Here is a 21,629-nt window from a genome sequence, read left to right as displayed (position 1 = left end):
ATTCACAGCTACCATGAGTTGATTATAGCTACTTAACAGAAGAAATAACCCCAAGAGCATTACCCGTCCACAGTGCCAATGTTCTGATTAACACACTGCTTGTAAACTAGATTACTGCAACAATCTAATACTGCAACCCAATATACTGTTTCTCAGCACAAGAACATTTTGAATGTTGCTACATATACACTGTTCAAATTTCACCGCTAATCACCAAGCACTGCACCATAAAACGAGGGAGGCTGACTCTAATACACAAAGTGCACAGGACATACCCTTATTGCCTCACAATATTAAATTGTGTGAGTTTCTTCGCCTAAATTGGATGTGCTTCCATCCTACCTGTGAGCCTCGGGGAGCTGAACGAGCTGCCAGTAAGACAGACCACCCACACCTCAAGGACAACCCTCCCAGGCCCCTTGTGCAGCGCGTTCCTTTTGTAATGTATGTCCCGGCTGGGTTAAGAAGTGACATGGCGAAGCTGAAGTCAGTAAAGAAACACATTTAATAGGCAAAGTGCCCAGGACACTGGCTCCCTGTGCCCACTCCTCAACAAAAGACATTACCGCCAAAGACAACCTGCGTCCAGCAAAAATCAGTTTAAACCAAAATGCACTATTCCACGAAGTGTAACAGCTATATCCATGCAGACTAACACGCCGTCTACATGCCATGTTGCTTTTAGAAAGAAGCAACATTTTTGGGAGATTTGGAAATGAAAAAATAGTTAGACAATTCCGCCATTGTTAGGCATGGAAATAAAACACATACGCTATAATACTGAAACAATGAATGTAAAATGCATTGGAATTTTTCTAGCCAAGTTTGCTCCGGTTTCTGAATCTGCGCATTTGTCTATGTGAAGTGACACAATTAATATAGCCATACATAAGAGGACATCAATGCGCCACGTCAGAATGCATACATTATAGCTGATCTTATAGCACAACGAAGCACATCATGAATGATTTCTCACCACGTTTTTAAAATCTGCACTATAAGTTATGCTGTCAACTATAAACTACACAGCTCGATGGAGCATTGGTATTACTGTCGGCTATAGTACAGTTTATGTTCAATTATTATCTCTCATGTCAGCAGCTCTTTGCATTTATACCTTCTACTGACGATCACATGTTATTGCAGGTAAAATAGAAGAAACACAGAGATGGCAAATATAATCAGAGTCTGAACAGACAATGTAGCCGCAAAATCTCTGAGAAGGTTACGGGTTAATTCAGATAATACATCTGTCTCAGCCAACTCAGACGCCAGTCATAATGGCTTCAATCTGATGTGAAAAAGCGGCGTTCCTTCGACTGGCACGATTTAATCAGCAAAACAACTGTGGCGTAAAAATGGAAACATTTGTATGTGGAGGAACTGAATAAAGTGGAAGAGCACATTCTAACTTGTCAAGTAAATGCCAAAAAACGGCGAATATTTTACTTCCATTGTTTTCGAACGTGACTAAGGTAGGAATGTAACATGTCCAGAGACATGTCTCTCCTCCACACCCTTAGTGCGATCTAATATGATGTCTCTTTCTCAACCTTCTCGTGCTCCTGTGTTCAGCTCCCTTCATTTTCTGAAGCCTGCATTCGCTCTCTCCCTTTAACTCTCGCTTTACTCGTACACACACTCTCTCTCTTTGCTCTCACTCTCTCTGCCTCTCTTTCTTTCTCACTCTTGCTCCTGCCTCTCACACGCCCTCACCTCGGCATCCCTTACTATCTGCCCTTCAGACTCAGAGCCGACGTGCCGCTGCCACATTAGAGGGTTTCTTGGAAGGCAGTGCCGGGCGTTCAGCTGCTCTGTGGTGCAGGAGGGAGGTCTTGCCACAAAACTTAAACTACAAGTACCAGATTTCAAAGCGACGTCTAACTGGGTGACCTAGGCGGTTGGGGAAGGTGGTGGGGGTGGGGGTGGGGGGGGAGGAGGGGGGATAGGGAAGGCGTTTCATTTAATGATGACATAAAAACAAATAAATAAAGTTACCGGGCATCTCCCGCTCCGGTCCCGCTTATACATCACCCACAAGACGTCAGTGGAATTCACTTCTCCCCGCTCTTTTCTTTGAAGTGGACTGGCAAATCAGAAGACTGGGGGCGGCTACTCGGCTGTATCCTGGCATGGGACAGGGCATAGGGCGACCCCACGTCACCGCCCGAGCAGGATCCTATCCTCAGACTCCACCACTACACTAGGCATGCGCAGCATACCTAATGTAATGTCAATGGAGTGGGGAGCTGAAAAACGAAAGCGCCCTTCTCGCAGATGCGCAGTCGGAGTCCAGTTCTGGACTCCTGCTGCTCTCACCTGCGTGCGCTGTGCGTCTGACTCATGCGCACTTTCACCTGTGAAGCTGCTGCCGCACAGGTCGGAAATGTAAACAGACGATAGTCTGCTTGCATTCTTGCCCGATTCAGTGAGCAGTTTCTCTTTGTGATTGCTTAGTGGGGCGCTGCCCAGCTGCCCCTATGGACCAGCCGCCATACTGCACTAAATGGCAGATACTCAAAACACAAGAACAAACGTTACGTTACATGAGGCAATGGTGGCAATTGTGCATGTATCAAAAGCAAACAAAATACAAGAGGTAGCAAACAATACATTTCAAGAGGGAAAGTGACATGTGCATGTTACAAAGGAGTACACAATACAAGTAGAGGTATAATACTGCAATAAATGGCAGACTCTCAAACCACAAGAACACATTGGGAAAGCACTTCTAGTCATGTAGAACAAAATTTCCTATAAAGGAGGGGCTTCCTTCGGATAATAGAGAGGGCGTGAATTAAGTTTGGAAGTGTCTTTGAAGGAGGAGAGCTTTGAGGTCAGTTTTGAAGGCCTGGGAAGAGGTGGTGGTCCGGAGCTGAGGCGGAAGTGAGTTCCAGATTCTCACCGCGTTGCCTGAAAAGGATTGGGCCATCGACCTTTCCTTCTTGAAAGTGGGAGGTTCAAGCAATAGGTTTTCCGCATTACGTGATGGTCTAGAGCCTCCAGAGAGTTTAAGTTTATTCGCCAGGTAGCGAGGAGAGGAGGAGTGCAAGGCTTTGTGGGTGATACAGGCAGTCTTGTAGATAGATCTTGCCTCGATGGGAAGCCAACGGAGGGTGGATAAAATGGGTGTGATGTGGTCGCTTCCTTTGGCCCCATATATTAAACGAGCTGCTGAATGGAGAACAGATTTAAGGGGGGACAGGTGGGATTTGGGGAGGCCAGTAAAAAGAGAGTTGCAGTAGTCAAGTCTGGAGAGTACCAGCGATTGGACCAGGGTTTTAAGGTCATGCTCCGGGAAGAAGCGATAAATCCCCCAAAGAAGGCGCAGATGGTATCTAGCAGACTTTGCAATGGAATTAATGTGGGATAGTAGATTGAGTTTTGTGTCGAGTATGACACCAAGGGATTTTGCGCTGTCGACAATGATGGGTTTATTGTTAAGTAGATTCATCTGATCCATCCATGATTGCACCGGGGGAGGAGAAAGTGAGGAGGAGAGGAGGAGGAATTCCGTTTTTGAGGGATTCAGAATCAGTTGATGAGTTAACATCCAGTTTTGAATGGAGTAGAGAGTAGAGCTTAGGACGGAGAGATCGTGAGTGGAGGCAACCTTGAGGTAGATTTGAGTGTCGTCCGCATAGAGATGATAGTGGATCCCAGAAAGAGGGCTGTGAGCGGGAGGGGCGGCAAGCATACCTTCCTTTTAATGATACGGGATTACTTTCTCTGTCCTGGGTTGTTGCTATGAAGCTGAGGTGGGAGTGTACAGATTAAAAGTTCAGTTTCAGTCTAGCACCCACCCAGACCTTGCACTGGCATCCAGTGTGCTTGCTGTGTACATGTGTATGTGTGCAGAAAAGTTTGCTGCCCCCCTGGGATTCATTCGGGATGGCTTCTGGTTTAGCATTGAAGTACACAAAAAATTGATGCATGGAATGCTTAAATTAATCTCAGCAACTGGTATTTACTCAGGGCAGAATCCCAATCTATTGTTATTTTGCTCATCATGCCACCTCAGTTTGGACAGAGGCATATGCAAGCCAGTCTGGACCCTGCTGCAAAAGGAACAGTATGGCCTGAACTACAGGCCAGGTCCTCCCTGAACATAAACACAAGCAAGTCAAGACTGGTGTCACCCTTTTTAGGGCTCATAAGCCAGGTTTGGCTTGGTTTCGGTGGCAGGGTTGAGTAAATGGGATCCACGTCTGGCAGTGGCAAAGCAAGGGGGGTGGGGGTGGACAGTTTTGAGGGCAGAGTCCACCTGCTCTTATCTGCAGCTGCGCAGGGTGGCACACACAGAAATCGCTCTCCAGTACCCCCCTACTCATAAGGCCGCTGTGGAAGGGAATGGCTGGGTCCGCCACAGGTGGCAAAAGGCCTAGCTAGGCCACTCACATCTGGGCCTATCCTAGATATTTAGGGTGGTACATCAAACATACAAGATGTGAGGGTAGAAAGGCTTGTAGTAAATCAAACCACTGGCAAATGCTCGGGTTAGCATTTTAACCCATCATTCTTCTTTCCACCATGCCACTTCAGTTTAGGGCGAACCGGTCTTGGCTTGCTTCTGTTTCACTTCAGGAAGATCCTAGCCTGGCTGTTCGGGCTGGAATGTTTCTTTGGTGGAGGGCCAAGACGAGTGGTGTTGTGAATCCCTTGCTTTAGCAGGTTAAATGGGGATAGCCACTAAAAGGCGATTTGTTTTATATTAGTCTATGTAGAGCTGCAGACAAAACCTCATAAACCACTTAAAATGAATAGCAGTGCTAAGAGGTGGAGATCCACTCTGCTATGTGAGCCACGTTCAGTGAAGGGGTGAGAGTGAAAAAAATTATGCAAAGAAAAAAGTACAAAGAGAGCAGAAAATAGTATAGGAGAGAGAAAGGCAAGTAGGAAAAATATGCGTAAAGAAAGAACTGATGTAGTTAGAAATTGGACCGGAGGGAGAGGAAGAAAGGGTGTTAGTAATAAAAGGTGCAAAGAAGGAAATATGAAAGGAAGGATTAAAGGCAAAGTGAAAGGAATGGTGGGTGAAAAGAAAAATGAAGAGAATGCAAGGCTGGATGGTTGAAAGGATAGATATAAGAGTGAAAGGATCAGTTGGTGAGAGGATGGAACAAAGGGGAAGATTATTGATGGAAGAATGGATAAGTGGATGGAAAGGTGGATAGCAGAGTGAAAAGATGAATGGCCGTAACAGATAAAGGATGGTAGATCTGTTGTTAAGTGAATGGTCATTGGATGGATAGATGGATTGAAAAAAGGTGAAAAGGTGAATGCATGGGTAAAAAGATTGATGATTATATGAACAGATGGATGGCTAGAATTTTTGTGGCTGGTTAGAATAATGAAATGATGAACGTAAGGGTGGAGACGTGAAAGGATGATGAATGGGTGGAACAGTGGCAGGATGGATGGACAGATGAGGGGCTGTAAGTGTATAGAGAACGGGAAACATCCTTTACAACGCAACTTTTACCACGCAGTGCCTTTACGATGCAACTTTTACAACGCAAACCATTACAACGCATTGCGCTGGGGGCGCTCTAGGATAGGGAACACGTTTAATTTACTGTCCAACACCTTCCCTAGTGTCCACAGGGACTGGAGTTGGAATAGTAAATTAAACTATTCACTATCCATCACCCCAAAGCGCTATGCGTTGTAAAGGTTTGCGTTGTAAAAACCACGTTGTAAAGGCATGCGATGTAAAAGCATGCGTTGTAATGTCATACATCCATAGAGAACTATTATAGGAAGGGCCGGGCTTACTTTCTTTGCTCACTTGGAATAATTAGAGGTGTGGTTTAAAGTAGGGGTGTTTTAATTTTCTGGCTACTCCCCTGGTTAAGACTAATTTGCATACAGCTGGGTCCTGACTGAAGTGGCATGGTGGGCAGGTTGCAAGGCTTCCCTTAGCGATTGCCAGTGGTTAGACTATTGAAAGCATTCATCCATTCACCTTTCTGCGTTTTTTCTGGTTTAGCATGGCACAGGGTAGAGGATGGAAACAGCTTTCCTCAGAAAGCAAAAGTATACCACCTGCATTCCTCAAGCCAAAGGGTGGAGACCCAGATATTAAAGTGATGGAGGGTGGAGACAGGGCTACCCTTAAAACTTCTGTGACGGTCTTCTAGAAAAGGATTGCTGATTAGATTTTCCTGAGCACTCTCACTTGGTGAATGGTGAGGGAAAGGGGTTGAGTGAGCACATTTTGTTTTTAAAGGGGCTGCCCACTTTTGCCTGTCAGGAATTGCTAGTTTAGGAAGGCTAATGACAGTCAGGTCCAGATTCTTCACACTACATTATAACCTTGTTTTGGATAGCCCTGCTTGGAGCTTGCATCATTGCTGCCTGCTGTCAGAGCAATTACCCTGCACAAAGGCTAAGTCTGATAAATGGCCAGAAAATGAGATTTGAAAGAGAACCAACTCAGACTGGCCTCAATGCCTTAGGCAGTGGATCCACATCCGCTATCTGGAAAGTGAGTATAAAAGTGGGAACACGCAACCCCACTTTGCCCAGTTCCTATTCCCTCTTGACCAAGGAATGGAGTGCTCAATAGTGTACTCAGAGCTGCTCTGTGGCCCTGGCTGGTGTCTGCATCCTAGCTAATCTGCCAGAGATGAAGGGACATCACCTGATGATTGCAATTTGCTGGAGAAGCTGTGAGTCTGCCTAAAAGCATGCCTGCCCGCTCAGACAGTGAAGGAGAGTGCCTGGCCCTGCAAGAGTAGTGTCTGTTCAGGAGGAGAAGCATAGATGTGCTCCCAGTGTGTGTGACACCACTCTCCTTGAGGGCAGTAGAACAGAAGAAGCATAACTGCATAATTTTATGCAAAGCACACTTGCATAGTCAGAGGACTGGTGCTGCCACTGGCAGTGTGTGGTGCAACTCAGTCAGTGTGTGGTCTCAGCCAGTTGCTTCTGATGCAGGAAGTGCAGAGGCTGCACGTTTCAAGGACACGTGGCCTGGAGGCCGCAAATGCCACAAAACCTACCCCAGAGGCAAACCCTCACCAATCCTGTCTGCCAAACCAAACCTGAAGTAGGCAGAGAGAGAGAGAGAGAGAGAGAGAGAGAGAGAGAGATACAGGACCATTGCTGCGGACAAAGAGATGCCACCAAAGACACCGATCGGTGTTCATTGATGCACACGCAAGCCAGCACCCAACAGGAGGGGCCTTTGCTGGGCAGTTAACAGAAAGGCATGCCTACAGAGAGTGAGAGACTGACAAACTACAAACATGAGCAAAACCAAACCACAACAAGGATTTATCCTTGTTTTGGGCTAAGGAAATATATGAATTGATCCATCAGTGGTCCAGGGACAATCTCTTAGTGAAACCTGTACCAGTACCAAATTGTGCCACCTCGACTTATGGACGGGAACTACTCTGAACATTGAGGGGAGGGGTCACTTTAGAGCGGTGAAAAGGGTGCCGGGGGTTGGTGCAGCATTTCACAATAGACCTGGGCATGCGATTGATTAAATCTGATACCAGCTGCCTCCCTGAACTGGCATTACAGATGAAGCCTGTAGGATATTAATTCATGAAATATCTAGAGCTCGTCAAACAAAATGTCCATTGGTCCTGCTCTGCGGTAGGTGGCCTTTCATGAACCATTTTATGTGCTAAATTGTAAAGCTAAAAATGTCAATGCCGCTTATGTGAGGTGGATGAAACGTTCACGTCCACTGCAGTACCTACAAAGGGCAGAGGATGCCAACGTCTCTTCCTCTGCTCTGTGGCTGGAAATCCATTGGCACTTTCACCAGAAGGATTTTCTTTTTACAAAACCACTTCAGGACGCAAGCGAAGAAATTCCATCACTCATTGAAGTTCTTTTTGTTTGTGTATCGATCTGCTCGTAGAGCGTGCTAACCTCACACAAATAAAGGTATTCAATGCTCGGTGCTTTCAGTCTGGTCAGTCCATGGGGGCATCATTCACCCTCTTGAGCACCAGACAAAGTAGGTCAATGTCCCCTTTCCAGCGGTACTTCTCCAAAGTAGATCACTGATTGGGAATGGCTGCAAGTAGGTGACCCCCCCCCCCCAAGCAGGGATCTACCCACTAGATACCAGGAATTGGTTTGGAGCATAAATTGGGCCATGCAGTATATTACAATGCAGCACAGGGTTATCGATTAATTGACACACATTGCAGGGATCCTCGTCCTGAAGAATGCCCTGGACCCCACTTGGGGCCGTTTGGCAGAAACGACCTACACCCATCAATGCAGGAGTAATAACCCTCCCAGGCACCCTGATTTAAATTTGTTTTAATCATCTCCTTGGTCGTAATTCATTAAAAGAGTACTTGAGACGTCCTCAGAGATTTTTTGTTGCAGATTCGGAAACCCACTTTACCAGAAGATCCAGCATAAGCACTTCCTACAAAGTAAAACGCCCATTCATCATTATAATAATTTTTGATAAATGAGGAAGCCTTATGATGAAGCAAGACACCTGGATAGGTGTGTCAGGGCTTACCTATATTTTTTTAAAATATGTTTTGTTTTTTCCATGAACACTCACACACACAGGATAGGTAAAGTGTAATAATTAAAATGGATAATGCCCTTCAATACTCTTGCCATTTAGAGAGAATTGATTCTTGTTTAATGTATATCATGGTTGGGAGGTGCAATCCCTCTCATTCCTCCCATCCTTCGCCGGCCGAGGGATTTTTAGCAGCCATTTTATTACAGTCTTGTGTCCACTTTACACATTAGTGATATTATTACACTGTAATGCTGCTGTTACACTCTAGAGCCATTATCACACTCTTCAGTGGCATTTGCCTTAGGTGATGTGTGTTTTTTACCCTAGTGTTGTTATTACACTCTATATGCACTTGTGATGTTTTACTTTACTCTAGTAAGGTTATTAGCATCGAGGGAAATGTTGTTGTGTTCTTGAACTGTCTGAAAACACTATAATAGTGTTATTGCAAACTAATGCAGAGTTGTTATTATGTGGTGCTGTGTTATTCAACCGCAGTGTTGTTATTACACTCTAATGCTGCATCTTCATATATTAAAGATGTCATGACCCTCTAGTGCATTGTTATCAGCTGTGTGGGATGTATTTTTACATTTTAAAGCTGTATAATAGACCCTAACATCATTCTTACCCTCACTGGGGGCGGAGGAAGTCACTCTTCAATCCTCTTTTTCTCCTCCACTAACTGTCTTCCCCATTCCACTTTCCTTTCTCTTTCTGTATGAACACACAGACCTACTCCGGGCTCTTCTGTGTCACTGTGAACCCCTACAAGTGGCTCCCGGTGTATGATTCAGACGTGGTTTCTGCCTACAGGGGCAAGAAGCGCTCGGAGGCCCCGCCCCACATCTTCTCCATCTCTGACAACGCCTATCAGTACATGCTGACAGGTGAGTCCAGCTCCTGTGCGCTCCAGTGCCTCATTGCTCTGTTTGTTTCCTGGATGGATGATTTACATCTCTTTGTTTACAACTAGACCTCATATTGAGTTAGGCAAATACTTACCTTCGCTTTGTTTTCACAATGTGTACTTGAACTTGGTACGTTTCCATGCTGTGTATTGTATTGTACGGCATTTATATAGCACTTGTGTCTACAATATGTGTGTTGTATCGTAATACAGGACGGTACTTACATTTACACACAGCATGCTTACACTCTGTGTAGGGTTGCTGTTGAAACTCAGGGGCTTATGTACAAGCCCCATGCGCCACTTTTGCGTCACTTTTCCCATGTTAAAAGTGACGCAAAAGTGGCGCCAGGGGCTTGTAAATAAGCCCCTCAGTCTGTTACTCTAGTTTATATGATATTATTGTTTCAGTTTTCTCTCGGTGTACACCATTGCAGTCTCTTAGATGATGCTTGAAAGCTTACACTCTAGAATCTAACTAATATTACAACAAAACAACTGCCAGTCATATCACCCTTACACAACCTCCTTCGCATAAACCACCCAGCCAACCACCATTAAGCAGCACTCAGTTCTCTAAGCCGCTTCCTAACACCTTTTCTTTTAGTATGTCTCCATCCCCTGCTTGTCTCCTTTAACTCTGACAGACCCTGTTTAGAGGGCATGGGATAAGCAGGGGCTACTGGGCCTCCACCTTAGGGATTGAGGCATCTGATGTCCCGGGGTCTGTCCAACCATGGCTCTGCAAACTGGGCCACGTACAGTCCCTTCAGCACTTGACTCTCAGTGGCAGCTTCTTAGGGAGATAGTGTGGGGGTGCTCGAGTTCAGCACTCAACAAACGCACATCAGTATAATAAAGGAGTGTTCAATCCAGCGATTGTCTTTCAAGAATAAACGTTTTTTAAATTACTCTAGAAGAACTAAATACTAAACGCAGATATATACACAATGCAATAGTGTCCTTGTGCTAGAGCTTGCCTGTTGCCTATCCATGCTACAGCTCCTGGTTACTTCCCTCTTGGTCAGGTGCATCCTTCCCTTGGGCAATGCATAGCGAGAATTGGCTCAGGAGTAGTTGATGCCCAACATTCTTGTAGTAGCTTGTAATCTTAGTCAATGATTTTCACCCAAGAAGTCCACAAGTCTGTGGATCAGGCCAGCCTCTCATCAACCACCATGCTTTTCATACGACTCGAGCACTCCTCCACTTCTGGGGCTGAGCGTGAGCCAGCAGTCCTTCTTGGCCTCTTCCATGGTTGTGCCTCTGGATCAGTGCAGCCAGGTGCAGGATGGATTCTTCCCGGCAGGTGAGGCATCAGGTGGGCCTCACCCAGTGGATGAGAGCCCACTGCTCAAGTCACACCACGGTCTTAGGTAGGGTATTTCAGGCACAGTGGCTCATGTCCCGCCACGTTGTTACCACGTGGGGACAGCGGTTCAGGTCACGCTGCTGTTGGTTACTTTCGGTGTAACAGCTCCCGTTACGCGGTGTCTTCACTTTTTGTGACAGGAATAGCACAGGAGAACCTGGTGCCTGCTGACACCAGGGCTCACAGATCACTCTCCTTAGCCCTCCACTCCTACAGACCACTGCACCTTGCTCCTCCTGGATAGTCACTCCTCCTGCAAAGATGGCAGGCTCTTTCCCTCTCTCAGCAGGCGGGCTGCCTTCTAGGTGCTTCCAGACAGGTGATGAGATCCCCTCGGGGAGTCTGGGTGGAAGGTAGACACTAGCTCTGGTTCTACAGTGATCCTTTGAGTACTCTGTGGTGAACTCCCTTCCTTGGTCAACGAGAACTTGAAACTGGAACAAGTGGGTCCCACGTTTATACAGTCCAAGAAGGGAGATCTAGAACTGGTTTGGGTTGGTTGTCCTTGTAGGTGTTCTCTTCAGGCTGCTCTCCAGACAGTCTTTGGTAGACTGGTGGTCCTCATAGCAGGGTAGTCTCCAGCCTGGAGCAACCACAACAGAAACACAGAGATGGAAGCTTTCTGTAACTATCATGATCCACACTGAAACAGTGTTCAAGGAATGACAAAAGGTTGGCCTCACTTCAGAGTCCATTTTGCCTCGCACAACAGAGTAAGCAATACAACTCTTCGCCCCCACCATCTACCAAATGGCAATACTACAGGAAGACTAATCCGCAGCTCCTCTCAACAAAAGGTCTAATAGAATTTATAAAGGAGTCTGGTCTTCTATCCTCTCTCTTCAGTGTCTAGGTCTCCTGCTTCCAGTTGCTGTAATGCACTAGCACAGTGTGGGAAAACAACCCCACCACCTCCATTGTGTGCAAAAGGCCAGATATGGAGCTTCCAAAATGGATCCTACAGGCTGTCTTTATGCTGGTTCACTCATACAGACAGTGCATGTACCACAGAGGCCACATACTCAACCATGCTCAACATATATTTGCGATATTAGTGCTAGGATCCGGGTTACCGCATAGAAGATGAACATTACAACAATGGTCCAGCAGGCCTCCACTTTAGTGGCACAGATAAACAAGGTCTGGTCACAACTATGGATTTACAAGACATGATATACTGCCACCATTGAACTATGGACTGAGCCCTTGAAAGGGACATTATAAAAAGGAGTAATGTTTACACTATATGTTTATACTCTGTTTAAGACTGCCACAAACATCCCGTATGTATACTCTACAAAGGGCTATGGATCAGCCACTCCATATGTTTTATTGTCTTTCTTATCGTTGTAATTTGCTTCCTTCTAATTTGAAGACATTCCTTCATCTTCTTGAGTTGTTCCCTCCCCTGGAGCATCATATATGTTAAAGTATCTAGCCACAGATTCATTATCATAGAATATTCCCAAGTGTGAGACTGGATCTGGACATTTTTTAGCAAACTCCTTGCAAACTGGTAGGTGGCGTAGTTTGGCTCTGTGTGGCGTCATCTGCGCCCGAAGTGATGTGCGCAGTGCTTATAGACTCCATTGCAGTGCACTGATCTCAGTTCCTTGTTTTCGCTCGATCAATGCGAATCCGGATTGAGCTCCCTTCAGTTGCTTTTTGTCTGACTTCTTTCGACATTTTTTGGAAGTCTTGTGTGCTTTTTTCCATCTTTTTTTAGATATCTCCAAACAAACCCAACTTGTTCAAACCTTGTGGTACCTTTCATCGACAGATGTCAGTGGCGGACCCCCACTTGGTATGTCTGTGGTGCCTGTAGTGGGACTGCAACTCTGCGCCGTGTGCAGAGTGTAAGACAATGAACTCCAAGGCCATCCACGAACAGGCCAGAGAGCTATTGGCCACTCGCCATGCGACTCCATGTCGCTCTAGGTCCCTTTCACATGACAGGTCTTGGTACCGCTCCCGGAGTCGTTCACCTCGGTCCATCTCGCACTCCAGGTTATTCTTCTGTTAAGTCCCATGAGGAGTCGAAGCGCTCTTTGACCTTTCTGTGTCGCACCCAATTTTCAGATGACGCAAGCGAATGACTTAACAGTCTGACTTAACAGTTAACTGACTTAACAGTTAACTGACTTAACAGTCTGACTTAACAGTTAATGACTTAACATTTAACTGCCTTAACAGTCATGTCTGGCGAGATTTACACTTTGCCCATTCTGTCCTCCAGGACTCCTTAGTCTAAGATGGTCCGTAGACCTACCTTTGGGGAGAAAATGCTTTGGTATTTATTGTAAGGTAAGAAATCTGCGGTTAGAAGTCTATATCAGATGGACCTTACCTTTAGTAATGCTTTGTCTAGTGGAGACTCAGCAGCCTCAGATTCCATACCACCCCTTCCCCATCCTCCTTGTTCTGCAAACTGTCTTCTCACATTAGGAGATCTTTTAGGACCTCACATTGGCACACTAGTCATTCCTCCTCATCCTGGCTTCGTGCTTCTGTTGTGGAAAAACAGTCAAGAACTGAGGTCAGCGCGCTGGTGTGGCACCTATAGAGGCACCACGCCCGCGCGAACATTGTCACATGAAGCTGAACAATGCCACCTACCAGTGTGAAAGAGGAATGCGCAAATATTTTCATATGCAGTCTGACACCCGGGAATATTCTAAGGCAAGGAATCTTTGGCTAGATAGAGTTTCTACCAGATGAAGCGTTACCGAAGATAAGTATGTTTTACTTCTTTTCCATCCTTTTGACTGGATGACTTTTATCCTTCCACTGCTTGCATTCAGGGAGATACTTTTTTCTTTTCTTTTAGCACACCATGGGAATGCATGTGTTTTCTTGCTCTCTCACTCGATTTCCTGTGTCCACTCAAACCCCCAAACTCACACTCTCCGTTCTGCTCTTCCACACCCAGCTAATCTGTTGGATCCCCCGTTCTAATTCTGGTGTTCCCCTGGCCTATTGTTACTCCCAGTCCCTCTTTAGTCACTATTGCCACATGTCAGTAGCTTTTAGTTGCTGTCCCCATCCCTCTCTTTGGTTGTTCCCCTTCCCCTCCTTGTTGTGCTCGGCTTTTGATCTAAAGTCCCCCAGCATTGCTCTCTAGTCCCTCCCCACTTGGCACCCCTTTGACATTTTTTCGTTTGCCACTGATTCTCTTGCACTCAGAGGTGGCTGCTATGATTGGTTTAGTCAATGCTGGATGCTATTAAGAGATACCAGCTCTGGTAACGTCTGTTGCAGCAACCAGCCATGCTAAAAGTAGGGAAGCAATTAGAAAACATTGTTGTCTATACTTTCAAGATGGCTGCCATGTTGCATGACACAATATGACGATGCAATACAATGACCATCTGAAAAGTCTCGAAAATAATGTTTTTTTATACTTTTTCCACTCTTAAGATGGCGCCGTGTTGCATCATGCCACAAAGCATTGGCGAAGTGAGACCTGTTGTCTTTGCCAATGAGGAGCCCCCCCCCTTTCTTATTGTGTTAGCATTATTTCTCTGTTTGTATAGCCGACTTTCTCTCGAAGTAGTGCGAATTTTAACACAATGTTTCTAGACTGTGCCCTGTCTCTAAATTAAATGTAAGTGAAAGCACTATGTGGTACACTTGTGAGCTCTCTCTGGTTGGAAGTGATGTTTATATCTCTGTGTATATTGCAGCTTCTCTCTCTGAGTCGGGTGAATATTAACGCTCTGTTTCTAGACAACGCTCTTTGCACACTAGTTAGTTGAGTCTGGAAAGACTCTATGGAACACTCTTGTGCTCTCCCTGGGTGGCAGTAACGTTAAGATTATATCTCTGTTTATGTTGCACGCTTTCTCTATGTCTAGGGCGAATGTTAACTCGCTAAATGTAAGCACTATCGGCCAGATTCATCATACTAAAATCGGCTCGCAAAGGGCCAGATTCTGAGAATCTGGCCCTTTGCGAGCGCTATTTTTGCATTTGGGATTCATCATCGTAAATGCAAAAATCGCTATACTAGAAATCGCTATATTGCGAAAAATCGCATTTAAGGAATCTCAATTAGAGATTCTTTAAATGCTATTCATGAACCTTTTTAAAATTGCGAATTCGGGGCCGATATTTACCGCGAAGTGTAACTTCGTGGTAAATAGCGAAAACTTAGAAAAATGCACTTTAGTGCATTTTTCTAAGTTGTATGTTACACACACACATGTCCTTTGGACATGTGTGTGCGCAACACCAGTGTACATTTGCATTTCAGGGGTGCTACAGGGTTGAAATTGCTTCCTTATTTGCGATTCGCTAATTGCTAATCGCAAATAAGGTATGACTCCCCATTCATTCCTATGGGCCTTGAGGCCCATAGGAATGAATGGGAAAGCCATTCCTTATTTGCGATTAGCAATTAGCGAATCGCAAATAAGGAAGCAGTAGAAATCGCAAAATAAATTGCGATTTCTACATGCATCCCGTTTTGCGAGTCTTTAATAGCGATTCCTTAATAATCGCTATTAAGGACTCGCAAAAGAGGACAATGATGAATCTGGGGGTATGCTCCGTCCTGTGGACAGGATGAACGTTTTAGCTTTATGTCTCCAGTCGCTGTGCTACATCTCAGGTTCCGTGTGCGTATATTTACAGTGTCTTTTTATTTATTTATCTTTCCCAGACCGAGAGAACCAGTCTGTTCTGATCACGTGAGTAAATGCCTTATGACCATCTCCCTCGTCCCAGTCCTTACACACTTACATCAGGGTTGGATTAGGATTAAAAATCATCCCAGGCACGCTAAAATAAAAGTGGCCCACATTTTCATTTGCCTTTCCGCAAAACACAGCTTAGGTAAAATTTTATAAAAAAGGGGGCGCGAGGGGTGGGGGGGGGGGGGGTAAATAAAATGCACTGATTAGTTTACACTGGTGAAACACACCTGAAAACAAGTGAGGCCAATTTTTTCTCAGGCCCCCTGCTGGGCTGGCCCAGCGAGAGAAAGGGAGTGACACCTCAGCTGTTGTTAAAAAGGAGGTAATGGATGCCCATCTGCCTCCAGAAAGGCCACTCAGCATCACACAACGCAGAAACTGCCAAATCGCCCCCCCAGGCTGCTCAAAAAAGCAGCCCACAGCTGGAATTCGGACACCGGCCTCTTGGACATTGCCAACTGACTTACATACACTCTCAGTCGACAGTTTACCCAAGTTGATTTAAAATTCCCATGCTACCAATATGGCTTCCCGTTTATGCCACAGCTCCCACCATTCCATAAAAAAAAGCCCAACATCCACACTTTCTGCTTTTTCACTTCGTAGTAAGAAGTGTGAAGGTAAGAGTATTCTTTTTATTGTTTGTATGTGTGTTGTCTTACAAGGGATTCTGCTTTGGCGACTCCCTTCATGTCTTTGTGTGCAGTGCGGATCCCGTTGAGGTCCTACTACAGCAGGCCCGTCAGAATGCGCTTGCAAAATTATAAGTTTACATTAATTGGGGCCTAGCATTTGCTGCAGTGTTTGGGATAGGACATTTTATTTTATTTAATGCGATTTTATATAGCGCGCACATTACCCGAAGGTGTCAGAGCGCTTTGATACATAAGGACTTAGGATTACATGAGTTACATAAAAGATACACACATAAAAAATTGCAAATGTACAAGTTGTAAAGTCACACAAGGAAGAGATGGAAACAGAAAAAAATTGCAAATGTACAAGTTGTAGAGTCACACAAGGAAGAGATACAAACAGAAAAAAGAAAAAGAAATTGCAAATGTACAAGTTGTAAAGTCACTCAAGGAAGAGATACAAATGTATAAACTCTAAGAGTCACATAGGAATGGTAGAGGGTACAAAGGTCTTTTACATATACTAGTGGTTAGAGTTATCTCTATTTACATATATATATATAAAAAAGAAGAAAGAGTTGCCCCTAGATGGGATGCACTAACAGGTAGGAAATTATGCCAAAGCAAGGGCACGAGCCGTGAAACAAAGTCCTTTTCGGTTTTCCTGCCAGACGCGTTTCAGGCCAACGCCCTCTTCCGTGGCAGACCATGTGACATGACGGCCTGCGGCAAACACCAGTAAATCCCCACAGTAATTGTGCTCAGGTGTACCACCTGAAGCAATGCTTTCTGGGATTGGTGGTTTAGTAAAACCCAAGTGGGTCGCCGCCGCCACTCACATTAAAAAAAGTTTTGAAAAGGATTGCCGATGTTCCCGCAAGCACCCCGCAAATAAAGGGCACCTCCTGTTCCACAGTTAACTGCCCAAATAAGGTAGCTGTGGGCCCGCAATTTTTTCACGGTAGTGCAATCCCGCGACCAGGCTGGCCGCTATCAAAAAGAAGAAAGAGTTGCCCCTAGGTGGGATGCACTTACAGGTAGGAAATTATGCCAAAGCAAGAGCACGAGCCGTGAAACAAAGTCCTTTTCAGTTTTCCTGCCAGACGCTTTTCGGGCCAACGCCCTCTTCAGTGGCAGACCATGTGGCATGACGGCATGCGGCAAACACCAGTGAATCCCCACAATAATTGTGCTCAGGTGTACCACCTGAAGCAATGCTTTCTGGGACTGGTGTTTTTTTTTTACATGTATATATATATATATATATATATATATATATATATATATATATATATATATATATATATATATATATATATACAAATAGTAGATTTTCTAAGGTCAAGACCCAAAAAAGCAGGAGAGCAGAGTTCCATTAAGTGGGGTCGGAGGGGGGACACAGTCACAGCACCAAGGGAGGGCAGTAGAATGTCTGCTGTTTCGCAAGATGGTGGACCAAGGACAAGAGCAACAACAGGAGACGGTCCCATAATGGCGGGGTGCACACGTGTTTCCAGTCCAAAAGTTACGAGGGCCAAGTCCAAAGAAAACCAGGGAGTCGAACCAACGGAGGAAGAACAAGAAGGGGAAAGGAGCCAGACAGACAAAAGGGGGGCAGGCGGTCTCCGAAGCACAGCCGTGCCGTCCATGTGCACAGGTCCCGGGCAGAGGTAGCAACAGTGTCCAATCCATTCCCCCAGGTTGGAGGGAGATCGATACAGGCTCCAGTGCAGCAGTCTAGAGAACGGGACGCCGCAGAGTCCGAGACAGAGGGGGCGTCTCACTGGCAGGGATGGAAACAGACAGGCTCAGAAAATCCCGGAGAGCAGCGCCGCAGTATCCACCCCTGCCAAAGCCTCCAGCGAGGCTGGTGGGCCCGCGGTATCAGTAGGGACCCAGGGCCCTTAGTCGGGTCTGCTATGTCTAGCGTGTTTTTTTCATTGTTCAGAGTTCACCAAGAAGTTTTGTCTTGTTCATATTTTTGGGATCACATATATATATTTGCAAAAAGGTCACTATTATATAATAGTGACTCTTTCATGAAAAAGAAGTATATCTGAACCCATATAAGAAGTCCTTGAATGGATGCAAATCTACTACTTTTTGGAATTCACAAACATTGGTAATATTAGGATTGGAAAGCTCCGCCAGTCTCAGGTTTTCAGGCATACTACTGGCAGTCAAACACAGAAAAGGCGATGGGACAAATGTTTGCGAATAGTCGAACAAAAGACAGTCGCTTGCGGTAGAATTCCAAATCATCGTTTATCGCCTGATGTGCCACTCTGGCCAGAGGGCCTGATTTAAGGTTTGGTGGATGAAATAAAGGCAGGCAGGATGGCGTAGGACTTTACGTCAGCCACCCTGCCTTTACTCCACCCATCAAAATTTTGAAATATCCTCTGTCATAGCTGTTCCTGTAAATGAAGAAAAAGTTTGACGGACAGCTCTGTCAACTATGATGCCGGTCATTATTTTTTGGGAACGTTTTTTTTTTCCAAAAGCAAACTGCTTGAGTTTATTCGAGAAATTAAAAACTAATGACCCCCTCACCACACCATGGGAATTATCTTCTGTGGTGTGGAGGTCATTATTATATGTTTTTTTCTGTCCCTCACCGCCAGTGTATACGTGGTGGTTGGAAGACAGTTAAAAAGATTTAAAAAAGCCATTCTACTATCCGCTCTAATTAGGGCAGACAATCGGATATCTTTCTGTACTCTGTTGGTCTGCCTGACTCAAAATCAAGGGGGCGACAGTGTTTAATTTGTGAAAATAAGTGCCAGGGCTCTCGTCAGGAGGCTACTTCCGCTTGTACCACTCATTGCCTGTGTCAGCGGTGCCAATTACATTAACAACACAACTCACATCCCTACAAGTGTGACAATTATCACTATTCAAGACCCCCAAAGCTATAGGAATGGGGATGGTGCCAGGTATTAGTAATTTTAAAGTATATTTAATTAATAAACAACAGTTGTGCTTGTCTCTAAACGAGACAAACAGCGCCACCATGTGACAGACAGTCATAATACGTGCCAGTGTTGACAATTAAGTACTGGCGCAGAACACTGGAAACGACAGGCTCAAAGTAAGGACTGATGTACGTTTGTTGAGTTTAGGGGACAGGTTAATCTGTTGCCGTTGCGACAGAGTACCCTGTCTGCCAAACTCTAAATCATCACCTGAAACCCATCTACTGTAAACAAGTACTGACCCTGCTCCTCATGGGAACAGTCCATACTGAATCTTGGCCATTTCACCCATGCAGTCTGCGGCCCACTGTTTTTTTTGTAGGGAAATTTGAAATTCACGCTCCCTGGATCTCAGTGACTAAGCTGTGCCTCTGGGCACAATGTTTCAGCCCCATTTAGACAGGTGAGGGGTTGAAAATGTATCTCTTGTTCAGCACGACTGCTTTCGGACTTCAAAATAGCGGTGGTCTTGCAAGAAGCATGAGTAGCACATGTAAAAGATCTTTCAAGTGCAGGTATATCTGTTTCCTGGCTTGGAAAGACAATATCTTTAGGGTATACTTTGTATCTACCTCCAGCTTGACTGTTGTCACTATGGCTTTGCTTCGCTTCTGGCTCAGATTTGATAGGCGTCTGTGGCTGAAGTCCTGTTTCTCTGATACAATGGCGAAGCACGAAAAGAGTATTGGCAAGAGGCAACTATTGGAAGAGGAGGGTTCATTTGTCAAAGAGGCAAAGGGGCATTTTTCTCACAACTTCTTCATAAGGGGACATACAAAGAATCATTGAGTAAGCAGTTTTTGGTGCTTTTAGGGTAAGGGAGTTTCCCTCTCCCAAGTGTCTACCGTTAAATTCTCCTGATCCAGATCAAAATGTGGAGGAGGAAAAGGTTAAAGTCAGATTTGTTTAAGGCTGTCAATTATAAAATGCACTGCAACTCCACAGGGAGAATCTGGCATTCCTAGCTACACCAGGACAAGATGAGGGAGAAGACTTTTTTTCTCCATTAACAGAGCAAAGAGCTCAATTCATGGAGCTGTTAGTAAGGTCCTAACGACTGAGTGGATGGAGAGAGACAAGCACACACCCCTTGCTTCCTAGACATAAAATATCCACTTCAAGGTTTTCTGGATGAGTTTTCTTTGGTTCTGAAGTTGGAGCCCCTGATGGTAGACTTGTTCTCCTAGGTTGCAATAATCTCATCACCACCAGATCCAGTTAATAAGCGGGTGGAGTTAGCTGTGAAGAGGTCATATGCTGCCTCATATTTTGCTGCTGAGTTTCAGTTTATGCAAATTACGCTATTCAGTGTTTGTTAAAGGATTTTCAGAAGCTGGCAGAACAGATCAACCCGTGTTTGGACTACGCAGCTACACAATCAATAAATGAAAAAAATCCAGTGTTTGGCGATATTTTGTTCGATTCATTGGGGGCTCTAGTAGGGGCAATTGTGGCCAAGAGGCAAATCTGGAAGAGCTCCTACAAGGCAGGTGCAATATAGTAGACTTTGCTAATGCATTTCCCGTTCACGGGGTGAAAGATGTTTGGTACACAGCTGGAAAGTCAGTTAAGAAGTCTGTCAAAGACAGGAAACTGATGACACCAGCGGGACGAGGGGACGTTTTACCCATCACGAAGAGCGTTTGGATTCCATTCAGTATGTTTCTAGTCCACAAGATGTTGGTGGATTTAAGACTTGTTTTGAACTTGGAGGGTCTGAACAATTACATTACCCAATTAGCTTTCAAAATTATGTTTTATAATTTGAATTTATTGAAAAAGAAACAGAAACAAAATGAAGAAAAACAGGTCAAATTATGCAACCATACAAGTTATATGAAAAAAGAAAATACAAACTGGGAAAAGTAATACAAAATATATAAGTTCAAAGAAGAAAATCAGTCAAAATTTGCAAATATAAATATCACCGTAAGCATAACAATATCTAAATAATGAGATTAAGCAAAGACATCAATCAAAAGATAATTGGTAATCAACTAAAAAAAGTGGTAAAAAAAGGCAGTGGGAAAATTCAAGGTGGTTTCCGTACTTCAACTGAGATAGACTGAGAAGTAGTGGACGGGGAAGCAACTAAAGATAGTAATTGACCAGGGGGAGCCAGAGGAGATCTCTTTTGATTGCCAGGGAAATGGGAGAAACATAATTAGTATCCACGCGATGATGGAAACAAACCGCGTTCCACCAAGAGCGAAAGGTGACATTATTCGCCTGTTTCCAGTATGAGGTGATGAGATGAAAGGCAATAGCGAGCAAAAGGTCAAGGAGCTTACATTGTTGTGCAGACTGGTGCCAAAGAGGGGAAGGAGTACCCAGGAAAATGTGAGTAACGGAGAAAGGAATTTGGATATGAACATTTTTTGAATTTGGGACCAAACAAGTTTCCAAAGCTGGAGTATAGGAGGACATTCAATAGCATATGCTTTAAATCAGCAGCAGCGGTACAAAAGGGGGTGGAAAAGGGGGTGGTGATGGACGGAGCATCTGAATCAATCAAACACTCACACCCAGTC

General features: G+C 44.9%; 1 protein-coding gene across 1 annotated transcript in view; it reads left to right on the top strand.

The window, feature by feature from the left end:
- Nucleotides 1-21,629, top strand: part of LOC144755725 (myosin-6) — a 109,119-nt gene that overhangs the window by 7,793 nt on the left and 79,697 nt on the right. The window contains exons 5-6 of the mRNA XM_078644917.1: nucleotides 9,246-9,402; nucleotides 15,455-15,482. Coding sequence (XP_078501043.1) covers nucleotides 9,246-9,402; nucleotides 15,455-15,482 — 185 coding nt within the window. The remainder of the gene's footprint in view (nucleotides 1-9,245; nucleotides 9,403-15,454; nucleotides 15,483-21,629) is intronic.

Source organism: Lissotriton helveticus, chromosome 5_1, assembly GCF_964261635.1.
Source record: "Lissotriton helveticus chromosome 5_1, aLisHel1.1, whole genome shotgun sequence".
Lineage (NCBI taxonomy): Eukaryota > Metazoa > Chordata > Amphibia > Caudata > Salamandridae > Lissotriton > Lissotriton helveticus.
Note: the sequence above shows the minus strand (reverse complement) of the source record. Positions and strands in the feature narration are given on the sequence as shown.